Source organism: Anomaloglossus baeobatrachus, chromosome 2 (assembly GCF_048569485.1).
Source record: "Anomaloglossus baeobatrachus isolate aAnoBae1 chromosome 2, aAnoBae1.hap1, whole genome shotgun sequence".
In the NCBI taxonomy this organism is placed as follows: Eukaryota; Metazoa; Chordata; class Amphibia; order Anura; family Aromobatidae; genus Anomaloglossus; species Anomaloglossus baeobatrachus.
Window position 1 is genome coordinate 327,812,124 of NC_134354.1, and position 17,420 is coordinate 327,829,543.

Genomic DNA, 17,420 nt, shown 5'->3' on the forward strand with positions numbered 1-17,420 from the left:
CGCGAGAACGCCACTGCAAGTTAAGTGCAGCAGCCCTGTCCATCCAGTCCCTCACCGCCCGCTCCCAGCACTTGGGAGGGAGGGGGAATGATCCGCGCGCAGACGGGACCCCCGTGGGTTTGCTGTGGTGGTATAGCGCTGTGGCCGACTGGCTCTTACCTGGTCCTCGCAGGCTGCACACCATTTCCCCATGCAGGGTTACTACGATGTCTGCGGTGAGAAGGGTGTGCTGCTCGCAGTCCTGACCCCCACGGGTCTGCTGCGGCGGCTCCACAGCACCTCGGCCGACCACAGCTGGACCTGTGCCTCTGCCAGAGTCGGCCGATCGGGTGTCGGTATCTTTGTCTTCAGACCATCAGAACAGTCAGGATCATCCTGAATCCTAGTAGATTCCTGGAGGCTCCCTGTTCAAGGACAGGAGACCAACAGATCCGGGGAGAGGTGCCGCCCCTTTTTATTCTGGAGGTTTCCTGTCCTTAAAGGGCAGATCCCCTCTCTCGTGGTGCAGTCATGGGTGCTGGAAAAAGTTATGTAATAATTGCTCTTGGGAAATGTCAGTCTTCAAATGGTCTAATTTCTGCATCCAGACCGTGAGCGAGCCACACAGGTTACTGCCACCGATGGCCTAGATGCACCTGCTGAGGTTTTCCCATACTGTCATTAAGTAGGCACCTGCCCTCCTATCCAGTGGGTACCTCAATGCCCACATCCTCAAATGTCAAGGCAGATTTTCTGGCTGACTAAGGCTATGTGCCCACGGGACTTCGTACTTGCGGATATATTCGCAAGTACGGACGCAGGTCTCCCGCAGCTGCCCGCTGAAATCCGCAGCCATTTTTAGCTGCGGTAGTACAGCGAAATAGCTGAGGAAAACCTGCAGACATTCATGCGGATTACCTGTGGAAGTCCCGGCCCCATCTCCATCGTGGAGGGCTGGGATTTCTGCAGGCAATTCCGCAGAAAGAATTGACATGCAATTACGTGTGGCTGCGGGACATCTGCAGCATGTTCTGTATCCGCAGCATGTTCCGTATCATTGACAGCACTCCCCATGTCCCATAGGATAACATGGGGAGTGAGTGTCCATTCTGAATCCTGAAAATTTATCTGGAAACTCCAGAAAATCTGCGGATTTTCCACAGATAAATCCGCAGGTTTAATCTCACGTGGGCACAGCCTGAGACAGCCACATCGATTTTTGGACAATGGTCCCAAAGTAGAATCCTAGTCTTGAAATGGATACTGTGCCCAAAATGCAGAGGACATGAAGGGTTTCTTATCCTGCTTCTCCCATTGATCAAATACCAAAAGTTTAATTTTGCAATGGAGCCGGAAAGAGCGCTTTTGTTTATGCTCTAGGCCACTAAATATAAAGGTCCTCCAAAGATTCCGGGCCTTTGGTGTCCACCAACCCCATTATAGCACGGAATGCCTTTATTAGACAAGGAACATCAGAGGTTAGGAAACAGGGCCTGCCTTCCAGATCCTCCTCTGAGGAGGACATGTCAGAAAAACCAGATGCGCAACTGGACTCTTTAGCCTTCCGTTTGCCAGGTGATGAGCTAGTGCCGGGTTGGTGGTAACCCCCCTAAAGTTCCTCGATCGCTGCCTTGATGAGGACACCGACTGCTCTGAAATCCCGGTGCTTCCTCAGCGACTGTCCACTGAATACAAGCTTGGCACAGCTTTTTATCAGACACTGAGGTGAAAAGGGTTATTCTCTATTGTGGGTCTTTGGTCTATCCTGGCTTTTCTTCTCCCTTGTACGGGAGGCTGGAGGACTCCTGCAGGAACTTTCCAAGCACCAAGTACTGACCTGAGTCATGTGAGCTACAGGAGTCACCACATGACCCTGTGCTACCATGACAACCACCGGATCCATGAGGTCACTTCCAGTATTGGCCTATGATTATAGATATACCGCAATTGCTGTTAACATGGTGCTGTCACATCTTGACAGCTCCATTTAAGGGGTTAAAAGGCACAGGCAAAACAATTCCAGTCTTGCCTTGCAGGCACACGTCAGCTGTATAAATCAGCTGACATGTGCTCTGATCGCTGCAGCCTGCAGGGATTAACACTGACGTAATTTTACTGCATGCAGTCACTAAGGGGGTTAAAAATATAGCAAAATGGCATAAGTTCACCCTGAATCAGACTAGTTAACTAAAGCCTACTACATGCTATATTCAAGAGTAGTTGTTTACTTGCCTTTGGCGCCTTCTTGGGTTTTGGCTCTGGCTTTGGGGGGGCAGGTTTCTGAAAAACAGAACACTGCTGTAAGCAATCACACTATGCATTAAACCTGAAGTTACAAGAAAAGTTATACTTACAGCAGATAAACGAGCAGATCTTCTCTGTGGCTAAATACAAATTAAAAAAAAAAAAGCAATTAGTATGGTCACTAGTAATAAAAGTGCTTAGGATAAGAAAAATCTATAATGAATAAAACATTTTAACATTACAACTTTTAGGTAAGGGCCTACATTTGCAACCACAGTACAGCTCACCTCATCTCTTGCTTTACTCTTCTCCACTTTGGAGTCTCCATCAGCCTACAAAATAAAACCTAGGTAAGGGCATGTTCACAAGTACTGTATATCACACATTCATGCATGCATGGCAAACAAGCAATATGGTGCAAACATTAAAAAGGAAGTTGCTGCTAGTAAAGAAAAAAATATTCAAGAAAATTAAAAGCATTCCATCTTATATTTTGTTCTTTGACAGTAAACTGGACCAATAGCGTAATTGATTCATACAGACCCATTTTAAAAACTGGCCCACATCTCTGGTCCATGAGACTCAAGGCCCCATTACACGCAACGACGTATCTAACCATATATCGCCGGGGTCACGGATTCCGTGACGCACATCCGGCATAGTTAGCGACGTTGTTGTGTGTGATACCGAGTGGCCGTTAACGATAGAAAATACTCAAATCATCCATCATTGACACATCGTTCATTTAAAAAAAAAAAAAAAAAAAGTATGCAGGTTGTTAGTCGTTCAAGGCAGCACACATCGCTATGTGTGACACCTCGGGAACGACAAACTACAGCTTACATGTGGCCGCCGGCAATGAGGAAGGAGGTGGGCGGGATGTTATGGCCGCTCATCTCCACCCCTCCGCTTCTATTGGGCGGCCGCTTAGTGACTGCACGAACCACCCCCTTAGAAAGGAGGCAGTTTGCCAGCGACGTCGCTAGGCAGGCAAGTCTGTGTGACTGCTCCCAACGATAGTGCGCCACGGGCAGCAATTTGCCAGTGACACAACCAACGGGGGCTTTCACCAGCAACATCGCTAGCGATGTTGCTGCGTGTAAAGCCCCCCTTCAGCATTTCCCATAGTCAACCAATCTGCAGCTGAAACTTCCATTAACGGAGCTGTCCAACAAACTCGCTAATCTGTGCTTTGTCATAAAACACCCTATTTTTTGTTTTGGATTTTTGCTCCTCTTGAATGGCCTTCATTCTCTGCAGCCACTTTACCTGCAGCACACAGAAACTTGACTTTCTTGTACTTTGCTGCCAAACCTCAGTCAGAGCTGGCACCACCTGGCCTTACTGTCCAGCCCTCTACACATTGTAAGTCAATAGTCTGCCCAGCACAAACCTCTAACAGGACAATATAGGCACATATAATGTAAAATGTGCCCCATCCTTTTGCCCATCTTGTAGTATTGCGCCCATCCTATAGTAATGTCCCTTTCCTGCTCCTCTTGTAGCAATGCTCTGTCCTGTAGACTTGACCCCTATTCTGCCATACTTCACGTGCAAAGAGAAAAAAAAAAAAATTCTCGCCTGTCCTCATTCCCTTGGAGTCTTCGTGACTGCAGCTCCCCCTGATTAATACTGTCGGTGCAGGAGCCGCAAGCGCTTTTTAAATCAGAGGACAGATTTCCAGGTGCTGCATAGAGATGAGCCCTTTGCAGCTTCTCCAGTGATCTGCTGCTGCCTCTCATTGGCCGGTGGCTGATCACTGCAGTAGCTGTATGCAGAGGTTGGTCCTGCACAGCGCCCAGGAATCTGTCCTCTGATATAGGGCAAAGGCAGCGATCAGCAAGGGGGCCACAGGCCTGCCAGCTACAAGCAGCATCAGGAGCCACATGCAGTGTCTAAGAGCACTGCACTACAGAATCTGTGGGAGGATGTGGGGAAAGGGGCGGGGACTTCAGGCATTTTACCCACCCAGCAGGTTAGCAACATGAAGTCTGCTGTGAAGCGTGTCAACAACCTCCTGCCCCTGTTGACGTGATTTTTCCCTTCACCACGATTGTCTTCAGAATCTCTCTGGTGGTACTAACATTAGGAAGGAAACACAGCCTCTAGTATCCTTCTACCAAAGGTCAATTTACCGTGGCCAACAAGTCTAAGCAATAGTGATTGAAAACAGTTGTAAGAGGCACATCTGCTCTCGGCCCAGGAGGTTGTCCCAGCCCTGGTAGAATGAGCTGTAAACCCCTGAGGGATAGGCCTATCATGGGCTACCTAAGAAACCTTATTAGTTTCCTTGACACCGAGCTATGGTTCCTTTGGAGGCAGAGTACCCCTTCTTAGGATCCTGAAACCAAGGAATAACGCCAGGGACTTCCTCCAAGACCTGGTGACCTCAGTGTAATGCCTCAACGCCCTGGTAATCTCTAATGAATGAAATCTTCCCTCTTGAGTTCTTAGACACCGGACAGAAGGATGGTAGGACAATGTCCGTAGAGCGATAAAAGACCTAGCTACTTAGGAAGGGTCGGTGTGAAGGAGTACTTCTATTCTCAAAAACTGAGTATAAGGGGGGACTCAAAGGGCCTGTAGATCACTAGCCCTCCGAGCAGACATAAGGGCAACCAGCAAAGCAACCTTTAGAGTAAGGGGCTTCATAGAGGATTGTGAAAGGGGTTCAAAGGGGGGCCCTGTCAGGAATGGCCTGGTTCCATCCTGCCACATACACTGCAAGGCCAGTCACTGGACGCTGAGCAGGTAGGCAGATGTAAGGGGGGGGGGGTTGCCCATCACTATTCCTGATGTGTTACAACAATTCTGACTTCGGATTTGGAATCTGCTCTCCATGTAGTATAAGATATGGATTTTACCCAGTATCAGATGAACCTTTGAGGATTTGATCTTTTTTTAGGCCGGGGCCACACGGGGCACTAGTGCGATGCTCACAAGACACTTGGCTCACGCTGGCAGCCCAGAAGGAGCCGTGTCATGCTAGTATCCCTGCGACTGCAGTCCGACTGCGTGCGGACCTAAGCTGCGGGGGGGGGGGGGCGGTCCAGCTCGCCGGAGGGGAGGACCGGCCAGTGCTGCGGAGGGGATGGATTTATCTCCCTCTCCTCTGTAGCCGGCTTTTACGATTCTTGCTCTGCACGCACGGTACACCAGTGTACTGCGAGTGCAGTGCGATTTTTCTCTCCCCTTTCACTTGAATGGGTGTGAGAAAAAGTCTCGCATTACAATTGCAGCATGCTGTGATTCTCAGTCCGATTAGGGCTGAGAAAATAATCGCTCATGCGCGCTGACAGGATAATATTGGTCCGAGTAGAATGCGATATTTTATCACACTCCACTTGCACCGATTTGCTCACCCTGTGGCTTAGGCCTTATGGACATTATAATTTTGCCTCTAGCCATTAATATAAAATTAGCATTCCCTGTCCTATCTAGTGCGGGAGTGTGGGCTTTGTTCCTCTCTGCAGGAGACCTACAAGTTATGCAATGCTACAGACAGCCTGGAGTTCTCTACACTTTGAAATGAATGATATAGTTGTTTAAAGAGGTGGAGTGTAATGTCATCTACCCAACAAGGAGTCTGACCCCTAGAAGCAGGAAGAAAAACATTTTTGGGGGGATTTTGGTGCTGTTTCTTGGAAGCGTGCAGATCTGCCACTACTGAGGTTGTTTGAGAATGTGGATACTTTTCCATATGGTATTGTGTTGTCTTGCACACTTCTGTATTTGGAGAGTGGTTCTAAGGACCAGTGTCTTATTCTCCTTGATGCAGGATTACTGTGTAGAATTCCCTGATTTTGGCTATGTGCGCACAGTGCGTTTTCGTGGTGTTTTTGTTCAGAAAACTGCATGACTTTGCTTCACCAGCAAAGTCTGAGTTTTCATTTTTGCTGTCAGCACACAGCGGCTTTTTTTTAAGCTGCGTTTTTGTGGGGCCTACAAAACTGCAGCATGTCAATTATTTTTGCATTTTTCACTGTTTTCCACCCATTGAGTTCAATGAGATGTTCCAAAACGCAATGAAAAACGCGAGTTGCAAATATAGCTGCGTTTTAGTGTGCTTCTATGACTAAAAACGCAGCTATAAATGCAATGGGTGGGTAGTACAGTGACATGTACAGGAAGAGGATTCCTTGTGTTGGTAAAAAGAAGAATGAATCCTCCCGGTACCACCACCCCTGCTTCCACCTCCCGTCCGGCGCAATGTCCGCTCCCGTGCCATGTCCAGACGGAGGTGGAAGCAGCTGCGAAATCAAACGTGAATAGGAGAGAGAGAAAAAAAAAAAAAAAAAAAAAAAAAAAAAAGCTCACTCACCTGTCTGCAGACTCCCTGGACATGTCCAATGGCTGCAGGACCTGCCAGTGAGTGACCACCTGATGTGGCACCTGATGGCATCAGCTGATCGTGCAAGTACAGCCTTTTACTGCCTGACCTCAACTATCAGCTGATGTGGTCAGGTGACCTCAGCAGCTGATTACTGCTGGGTCCCGCAGCAATCGGATGGGAGTCTGCACAGAAGTGACGGTTTTTTGCACTGATGCATCAGCTGATTGTATATACAAACTGCTTTTATACAATCAGCTGATGTATCATGTGATTCATATCCTTGAATCTGACACATCTGATCGCTTTGCCTTCCAGCAAACCGATCAGCATTGGACAGCGCAGGACCCTTGACCTAGGATTACTGTGGAGGGGTGTTTCTTTAAGTTCAATAAAGATGTTGTCACCAATTGTGTTTTATTTCTAATAAAAATATTTGTGGTTTTTTTAATCTTTACTAGAAATTCATGGTGGCCATGTCTAATATTGGCATGACACCATGAATGTCGGTGTTAAGGCCAGCTGATAATATACAGCTAGCCGTAACCCATTACCCAGCGAGCCACCCAGCATCAGGACAGCTGAAAGAGTTGGATACAGCGCCAGAAGATGGCGCTTCTATGAAAGCGCCATTTTTTGGGGTGGCTGCGGACTGCAATTTGCAGCGGGGGTGCCCAGAAAGCTTGGGCACCTTGCACTATGGATTCCAATCCCTGCTGTACCTGGCTGGATTCTAATTGGGTGAAGCACATCTTTATTTAATTTCATGAAATATTTAAAAAAAAAAATAATAAATATAAGGGCTTCCCTATATTTTTTTGGTTCCCAGACAGCTACAAACAGGGAGCTAGGGGCAGCCCGTACCTGCTTGCTGTACCTGGCTAGCATACCAAAATATGGTGAAGCCCACGTCTTTTCTTGGGGGCAAAAAACTCCTGCATATACTAGTGGATGGAGCATGCTGAGCCTTGTAGTTCTGCAGCTGTCTTGCATACACTAGTGGAGAATGAAGAACATATTGAAGGAAATGACAGACTTTTTCAAAAAGCTTTAATGGCATTGTTCACTGGGAAGAAAAAAAAAAAAAAAAAAAAACAAAAAAAAAAAAAAAAAACACAACACGCATAAGACGCAGTGAACAAAAAGGCAGCAAAAAATGCACCAAAATGTGGTACAAATGCATGAGTTTGCCACGGGTGCGTTTATTGCGGTAAAAAAACCGCAACAGTAAAAAAAAAAATGCAGCGTGAGCACATAGCCTTACTCCTTTTGCTGTTTCCAGTGTTACAGACTAATTGTTATTTTGCCATCTACCTCTATACAGACTTTCACAAAGTGAGATCAGTAAAAAGTACACAATATAACGTAAAAATGGTTACAAATACTTTGTACATACTTCAAGTTCATTCCCCACATAATACAAGGAATAATACACAACTATTAATATAGGATAAATACATAATTACTTACCGGTAATGTGTTTTCTAAACCCATGACAGCACCACGAGAGAGGGGATCCGCCCTTCAAGGACAGGAAACCTCCAGGATAAAAAGGGGCAGGACCTCTCCCCGCATCAGTTGGTTTACAGAGCATGAAAGGACCTCCGGAGGAAACATAACCAGCACCAACATGAACCACGTGCAGCTAAAAAACAGCCAATTATCCACATGCAGGGAGGGAATGTAAGGGTGCTGTCATGGGTTCAAACAACAAAAAAAAAAAAAAAAAAAAAAAAAAAAAAAACACAAAACAAAACACACATTACCGGTAAGTAATTTTTCCAGCACCCATGACAGCACCACGAGAGAATTACATAGATAGAGGAATGAGCCAAGGGGTGGAAAAAAAAAAAAATCACAGAACCGAGCTCCCCAGGTGAAGCCAGTAAGGATAAGGCCAACTTATAGTGCCTATAGCGAGTGAAAGGGGAAGATCACGTGGCCCCTGACAAGCTGCTCAATGGTGACATACGATCTTGCAGCCAAGGAGATGTCATCGCCCTTGTGCAGTGAACTGTCAAAACTACAGGCACATACCTACCACAAGCCGAGCAGATGAAGTAGTGGCTTCGCAGATCCACCCACCAATTGGATTTAGAAGCCTTGAGCGTCTAGCTATCACCCTGAAAGAAAACAAACCGGAGCTGCCTCTGCTGCAGACATATATTCCATAAGGAACCGCTAATGTCCAGGCAATGCCCCCCCCCCCCTTCCTGATCTTGCCGACTATCCCAAAGGATGGAAGTACAAATCCCTTTTGAATTAAGAAAACAATGTATTATCAGGAGGCAAGGAGGGGCAGGTTTTAGGACACCTTATCCTTGAAATCTGAGTAATGGTGGAACTAAGATAGGGCCTGGAAGTCACTAACCCTACAAGCTGATGTGAAGGTGTCAGGAAGTGTTTCAGAGACTGTAGTTAATGACATGGACTCCAAGGGATCAATGGGGCTTTGTCAGGGCAGATCGGACGAGAATAAGGCCCCAAGGGGGCAAGATACATCGCGCAGAGGGCTAGACCATACCTGAACGAACCAGGAGTCCAGCGGACTCCAGACAGGACACAATGGTACCAGGTTGCAAGGGCCCATATTAGAACTCTTAGTGAACGTAATGACAGACCCAGTGTCAAACCCTTCCGGAAAAACTCTAAGATTACTGCAACAGTCGTCAGTCCATCAGGGCTCACCCTTTGAAGACAAGAATATTGTCAAGGCCCCCCCCCCTTTTTTTTTTTACTTTGTGTTTTAACCGGCTTACTACTCCGAAGAAGAGTAGGTACAAGAACAAGAGAAAACCCTGATTCGTAAGGTGACCTTTCAAAAAAAAAAAAAAAAAAAAAAAAAGAAGACCACACGGTAAGATGCAATATGCCTGACGGGGTGAAGATCTGGAACCTGAGTGAGGAGGACCAGTAGGACCCCCGGCCTGGAGAACGACAAGTTACCAGGGAATAGAATCATGGTAAATCTGGCAAAAAATGGCGCCATCAGGATCATCACTGCCCTGTTCTCCAGGATTTTCTTCAACACGGCTAGAAACAGGCTATGAGTGGAGAGGTACAACAAGGCCACATCTCCATTCGAACAGCAGGGCGTCCACCACATGAGGCTGATCCCAAGGATTTAGAGAACAGAACCAGTGAACCTTATGTCAGGTCACAAAGGTCTATTATCGGAACACAGGCAACGTATATCGAAGTGACGATGGACTGACGGATGACCCATCCCCCATCTCAACTGGCTGCTGCCGAAAAGTCCAAACAGATTACTCTTCTCCATGAAGGAACTGACGACCAGACAGGGAGGGCAGGGACCAGCCCACCGCTCAGTCTACAACCAGCCATATCCTGGCAATTTTTAAGAAAAGAAAAACAAACCATGGGATTCACTTCCAGACCCCACACACCACAGATCAGGTGACCCCGAAGGCGGGCTCCTCTTTGAAGACGTGCGGCAAAAGCAAGCACCTTAGGATCTCAGGTCATATGAAGCATGTTTCATTACTTCACTGGTTCAACCAGCAATCTAGGGATTTGAATGTGCTGGAGTGCAAGCACTTGGTCAATGATCCCCAACAATTGCTTGAGTCTCCAATATGTCCCACTGAAGGTTTCTACAGTGTGCGTCTGGTCCCACCGAACTGTCGGAATGGCGGATGTAAGGGAACCCTGTAGGGACATAGCACCTTTGAGGGACAACCTTGGTGCCTCTGGTGCCGGATCTATTAGGACCGGAAGATTCTCCAGCCTGGATTCCGGACGACGAAATACCTGAACTTCTGAATCGAAGTGAGCCCTAAAAAAAAAAAAAAAAAAATTAGGACTGTCCTCGACATAATCCTGATTCTCCTAGTGTAGGAGCCTTTCCCGTGTGAGCAGGAAGAACATCCTCCCGCAGAAAGGTGGCACGATGACAGGCAGGCCTGCCATCAAACAAGAAGTTGCCAAGGTAAGGGATGATAAGCACTTCTCTGCACTAACTTCTGAAAATCTTGCGAAGACTCCCAGCCCATCGTCATCCCTTGGAAGGGTCGCATACCGGAAACGTCGAACGTTTCCGTCCATAAACAGGCTACTCTGAGGAACTCTGAACTACGTCAAACTGGACATGATAGTATGCATCCGTCAGATTCACTACTGGTATGTGACCGCCTGGAATAAATGTTTCACTAAACCTCCTGGACGCTATTCCGAAACAGGTTTACGACGAGAGAACTGGTTGCTAGTCTGGGTGAGGCCGCAGATGAGTCTAAAAGAACGCTGCCGCTCCTTGTGGGAAGAGGAGTGGGGACATGATCCGTCTAGGGGCTCTCTGGCATAGCCGATCCTTGATGTGGTCAACTCATACTGCCAGGGACTCTGTTGTGTAAGCAGCTCCATTAGCTGTTGCAAGCCCTAGCTGAAAATTCCCAGGTATTTGAGGAAGTGGCATTATTTCCATCCTAGAACGCTGTAAGTCCTTACCTCCCTCTTTGTCACAGAATCGGGAATTGCCCCCCAATCCCTTCAGCCGTTACTTGTCCAGTCTCAAACTGTAGAGCCGCTGTGAGCTAACAAGGGCAGGCACAAGCAGCGTAGAGTGCCCGATGACTATTTGAAATCCTGATAGCAGTGACAGTCAGCTTAAGTGGCCCTGTGACAGAAGGAACAAGCTGCTTCCTCAAAGGGCAGTCTGGGTTGAACTTTGCCTATCCGCCTGTGTCCCTTATGTAGCAATGAGGGACTATACATTATCAACAACCGGGAGGCATCACGGGTTCCCTCTTCTAGGCCACAAACGTACGAAAGACATCTCTTGGGTGCCACTTAAGGGATGCCCATAGCGGGCCCGACCACAGTCACTAGTGTCACATTGTTCTCCATCGAGAAGTCTGAACAACCCGAGATACTGTCGGACATTGATGTGGAAGCTGAAGAATCCCACTCACCCTCGGACCTGTCAGAGTCCCCATAAGCAGGGAAGGCAGGCCTGAATTTCCGAAGGCCATGACGCCGCAAAACTGTCAAGCCAACATCGGGCTTGACAGCCCTAATCCAAGACCTCACCGGAGAGGTTATGCTTAATACCCTTCTGGCACCACTTCTGAGACCAGGTAACAGACATCTCCCGTGAAAGGGAGCGTGGTCCAGTTATTGAAGTGTATCCATTGAGTCCTCCCCAAAAACAGGCAAGAGTGGCTCTGAACAAAGTGAACTTTCATGAAGGTCACTTACCACTCTGATGCAGAGGCGGAACTGGGGTAGAAGGAGGAATGATGGCATCTGATCAATCTCCCCTGCAGGCTCTGGGCATCGGTCCTGCTGGATTTTAGACTCCACTAATTGGACCAGGTGCCGATCCTCCCAGAGTATCACATGAGCTAGTACACCCGTCCGCGTTGAGGCTTGCAATCACACTGCCCCAACTGCGTGCCAGCCTGCGCTGTGTGGTAGGAGCAGAACTGGAGGTTGCCTCAGTGAGCCCCTTTTTTTGTTTTGAATGACATGAATGCTCACATCTAAAGGGTTATCAGTCATTTTAGCGCGACCGACAAGAGCGATATGAGTGCAGCAACTGCGAGCAACCAGCTCCCTCTGCCAGCTGTCAACACAGAGCTGTTACCATGTACATAGCAGTCTGCAAGTACGGACTCAAACCCATAACGTTATAGGAGCCATGTCGCTAAACGCGGAGGCCGACCCACACCAAGGGTTTCCAACACCAGTCCCGCAGGCCACATGCAACCTGTGTCCAGCAGCACGGGGACTGCCGTATTCCACCGGAGATGAGGGGGGGGGGGGGGGAAGACACACACAACCCACCGTGGGTTTGTGTTGGGAGAGCACTTGCAGCCGACCAACCGTTACCTGGTCCTCGCAGGCTCCACACCACGTCCTCACGCCTTGAATCCGTCCTGGCATCACCGGAGGATGGTGTGCCGCATGCAGGCCTGACCCCTGTGGGTCCACTGCGGCAGCTCCACGGCACCTCGACCAACCGCAGCAGGACCCATGCCGCTGCCAGAGCCAGCCAGGCGCCGGATTTGAATCTTCAGCCCATCAGGACCATCCTGGATCTCTGGAGGCTCCCTGTTCAAGGACAGGAAACCAACTGATGCGGGGAGAGGTCCCGCCCCTTTTTATCCTGGAGGTTTCCTGTCCTTGAAGGGCAGATCCCCCCCTCTCGTGGTGCAGTCATGGGTGCTGGAAAAATATTCATTCAATGGATGGCACAGTAGCTCAGTGGTTAGCACTACAGCCTTGCAGCGCTGGGGTCCTGGGTTCAAATCCCACCAAGGACACCATCTGCAAGGAGTTTGTATGTTCTCCCCGTGTTTGCGTGTGTTTTCTCCGGGTTTCCTCCCACACGCCAAAGACATACAGATAGGGAATTTAGATTGGCAACACTTACCCATTGGGACTCAAAATGTGTAAAGCACTGTGGAATTAAGTGCTATATAATGAATATTGTGAGCCGCTGAGACAGAAGGGTGGCATAAAAGTTTGACAAACACTGTACTTTTCGGACTATAAGATGCACTCCCCCCCCCCCCCCCCCAATGTTGGGGAAGCATCTTTGTCTGAATGTAGGGCTGCGGGAAATTAGGGTGCTGCGGTGGAGCGGGTCATCGGCGGCACGAGCAGGCCGTGCAGCGCCTGCCATGACCACGTGCGCCCGCTCATTCCATATGCGTGCATCCTCCCACCCTTCATCTCAGCACTGAAGCCGGCACTGACAGGTGGGCGGGATGATTGAGTGCGCGCATAATAAAGAGCTGGCACACGTGATCACCCCTGGCAACTACAGTCAGGAGTGATCATGTGTGGCTGTATTCACTACCCCCCATGCATCATCAGCACAGGAGGCAGTGAATAAGTATACTCACCCGTCAGCATACCCCCGCAGCACCGCAATATCCTCCTGTCAGCCAGCTGATCTGTGTAGAGAGCGGTGAGCAGAGATGACGTCACGGTGCGCTCTTACCACATTATCAGCCGCAGACAGGGGGAGATTGCGATGTTGCAAAGGGGGGGTGGGGGGAGGCTCCACACGGGTCAGTGGCACTGCTGCTGACAGAGGAAGACTAGCGATGCTGCAGAGAGTGAGGAAAGGTGAGTATTAACGTTTCTTATCTTTCTGTGCCATAGGCTACAGGCCATAGAGCAGGATTGGGGTATATTAGCAGGATGGGGGTATATTATGAGCAAGATGGGGACTATACCAGGATGAAGGACATACAAGGATGGGGGGGGGGGAAATCATACAAGGCAGGAGGATCATTACCAGGATGGGGTACCTTAGTAGAGCATTTGGGGACATTACCCCAATAACAGTCAGCAGCAGATCCTCACCCCATAACAGTGTTGTCATGACCAAATTTTTTGCTTAAAGCTTTACTTTCCTTCCCTAAAACCAGGGAGTGTCTTAGGCTCTGTGCCCATTTGTGCGTATGCATGCAGTTAAGCTGATTTCTGCACCGCAGCACAACTGCATGCGTCCCCAGCACAATCTATGAAGATTGTGAATAATCCATGTGCACGTTGCATTTTAGAATGCAGCAATTTGCATGCTGCCAAATCGCTGCATTCTAAGAAGCAACATGTCACTTCTTCCGTGCGCTTTGGATTCATGCCCCGTTCTGTCTATGGGAGGGGCTGCATCCAGTAGTGATGTGTCGGTCGCGAACGATCCTACATAATGATCTGGCTACCTGCTGCGAACAACAGGAGCCGGACCACCAGTGTGAGCCACTCAAATCTCTAAACGGCTTTTTGCCGCCAAAACCATGCCCCTCAGCTAAACTCCGCCTACTCAGCAATCTATTTGGCCGCTTGTAAGTGGGCGGCGTTTAGCTGCAGGTGGGTGGGGCTTTGACGGCATTACTATAAGCTTAAATATGTGTTCACCTGGGGTGAACACATTTAATAAGGAGCCGAGAACGATCCAAAAGATCCAGTTCTTTTTGGTGAGCGGAGCAATGGGAACCGGATCACCAAAAAGCTGGACTGCCCATCACTAGCATCCAGAGCACATGAAATCGGCTTTTCACTGCATTCATTACAGTTTCTGCAGCGATTTGAAGCACACACGTGCTGTTCAAACCGCTGCAGAAATCTCTGCAGGGACAACGCAATGTGGGCACATAGCCTTATGGTCCGGTGAATCTTAAAGTCTGAAAAATACAGTAAATAAATTCCACTGTAATCTACATATTCTTTGTTCATTGCCATCCAAAGAAGCACAGGATATGTTCATTTCACTATTTACATTAATCATTGTTCATTCCCCACATAAGCATATTGAATATATTATACATTTGTTTATATGGAATGTTAATTTTCCAGTAATCCACATATATTCCACATTAATTCTCCACCTAAGAAGCAAAGAATATAAAATAAACCTATCCCATAGAAACAGGTGTACTTACCTGTTATCTACATATATTCCATGTTCAGGGAATAAAATATACACCTGTTTATATGGAATATGTGTACATTTCCCTATTATCTACATATATTCAGTGTTCATTCCCCACCTAAGAAGCTCAGAAAATAAAATATATACTTTTTTTATGGGATATATGAACATTTCCCTTTTATGTAGAAATATTCTATGTTCATTCCATGTCTATGAAACCTATTTATATCTAATCTGGAGCCAAAAAGTTATGTTCATTCTTTTCAGTATGTCCCCAAAAACAGGTACCTGCGGAAAAGTAGTGATATGCTACTTTTTGCTGCAGAAATTCTGCAGCAAAACCTGTGGGGCAAAAAAAAAGAAAATTGTGGTGTGTGCACAGCATTTTGGATTTCCCATAGATTTTGCTGGGGAAGGACTGCAGCAAAGTTAGGAACAAAAACCATGGCAAATAACACTGTACACAGGGCCCAAGACTACATGCACACATTGCGTTTTTCTGGTGCAGTTTTGTAGTCAGAACTTTCTCACTTTTGCCTTCCCTGTAGTCTATGAGATCAGATTTGCTTAGTCACTTTACAGTTTGTCAGCACTTATTTTGACAAGTTTGTGGCAAAAGCAGCAGCATGTTCATTCTTGTGTTTGTCAACTTCTGTCAGCCATTGAAATCAATGAGGGCATGATAAACGCATGCTATCAAATTGTTGCTTTTTGGCACTAAAAATGCCCCTACATTACAAGCATATTTTTTAGGTATTTCCAGGCTTTGTGACAAGGTGCAGGTTTGGTTGCAGTCCGTGTGCAGAAGAAACGGCAGAGTGCACATGTAGCCTAACTGCACAAAGCCATAAGGATTTTTTTAAGCCACCGTTTATAATAATAAAAAAAACAAAAACACATTCACATATAGCAAGTTGGACTTCAGTAGAATTAAGTGTGAGTGCGTTGTGGAAGTTAGACGAGAGAGGTGGGCACCTATAAGAGCCCCTGTGAAGCACCATATTGCTGTATCGCATCATCCTGGCTCCCTAATAAGTGAGACAAGCCATTCCTACTGCTAGCCTGCCTCTCCGCAAAAAGAGGGAGGTGGCCATCATTCATTTAGTGCTGACGGCTAAAGCCTTACATACCGCCAGGGATAGTAACAGAAAGTGGCATGTCCCAAGCAAATAACCTTTAAAAGCCTGTCAAGGTCTTCTGAAAAGGAAGAGCAGCATCGGTGGCTGGATTCTATCATGCCCTGTGCCGTCAGCGCGGCGCTCACTCCCCCACCCTCATCTCCATTTATTGCTGTTGGCGGTTCCTCCCTTCTTGCAGATTCGCGCCATTGTTTAGGCGGAAGCCCCGCCCCTTCACCACACTTCCCGCGCTTTACAATTTAAACCGCTACTTAATTAACGTACAGCTGCTTTCCTTAGCGCTATTAACTACAGGGTGAACGGAGAAACCCGGCGTGAAGCAATCAGCCTACACGTTGCCGTTCTACTTCACCCACAGGACGTAGAACTCCAGCCGCCGCCATCATGATAGCGGTGGCTTTTTCAGCGCGCCAAGATCGTCGCTACCTTCCCTATGCAAGAAGATGACAGCTACAACCCATTAGTCTCACCTTTCTTTTGGGCATTGTTACGGGTCTTGCTCGATCACACAACCACAGCGTCTAACTGCACAAACGCTCCTTCTTCCAGCGAATGAAATAAGTACAGGCGCCGCTTTCGGCTTTTATATCCGGTCCTGATTTCGACCGGTCAAATCCGGATCGCGCTCTGTGTTCCACCTGATTGGTCGGGCTCTGACACGTGGGTGGGTCCGTCTGGAAGGGAAATAGGAGGAGACTGAAGCGTGTAGGGTAGGGAAGGTTTTGCGTGGCAGAGTGAATGAGGGGGAAAAAGGCGCGCAGAGGAGATTGTGCTGCCGCCCTTCTGTAATGGCTGTCAGGACCTGACTTGTGAGCAAACCTACAAAGCCATTTTTACACCTAATGGAGACTAAAAACTACCAATAAATCTTATGTGCAACAAGGAAAATATGTCACTTGGCTCTGCTAAAACGCGTGCAAGTATAAGTGAGCTATGGACGTTTAGTGGTCCAAAAACAGGTTATACATATAATGTTAGTATCCGATAGATTGTACTAAATGTGACTCAAGCAGTAAGCCTATGTGCGCACGTTGCGTTTTTTTCAGCGCAGAAAAAAAAGCACCCTCTGGCAGAGGGGACAATTGTAAACAATGCGTTTTTTAAAAAAAATGCATCAAAAACGCATGCGTTTTTCATGTGTTTTTCGTGCGTTTTTCATGCGTTTTCTTCAGGTGCGTTTTTCACCACATGATCCAGTGACACGGCGTGTAGTACACAGTGCCAGCCTTCCTGCAGAGATGTGAGTGTTGCCCACAGGAGAACGCAGCTGCCCATGCCCACGATTTGGGTTCAGGCTGCTGTGGACTTTAGCTCTATTCTACCTGCA

General features: G+C 47.7%; 1 protein-coding gene across 1 annotated transcript in view; it reads right to left on the reverse strand.

Moving 5' to 3' along the window:
- The window catches only part of HMGN2 (high mobility group nucleosomal binding domain 2), a 37,045-nt gene extending 20,330 nt beyond the window's left edge, over window positions 1-16,715 (reverse strand). Inside the window, exons 1-4 of the mRNA XM_075333888.1 lie at window positions 16,564-16,715; window positions 2,511-2,555; window positions 2,334-2,363; window positions 2,212-2,259 (exon numbers count right to left, since the gene is read on the reverse strand). Of these exons, the coding sequence (XP_075190003.1) occupies window positions 2,212-2,259; window positions 2,334-2,363; window positions 2,511-2,555; window positions 16,564-16,578 (138 nt within the window). The 5' untranslated portion in view covers window positions 16,579-16,715. The remainder of the gene's footprint in view (window positions 1-2,211; window positions 2,260-2,333; window positions 2,364-2,510; window positions 2,556-16,563) is intronic.
- Between the last annotated feature and the right edge of the window lie 705 nt (window positions 16,716-17,420).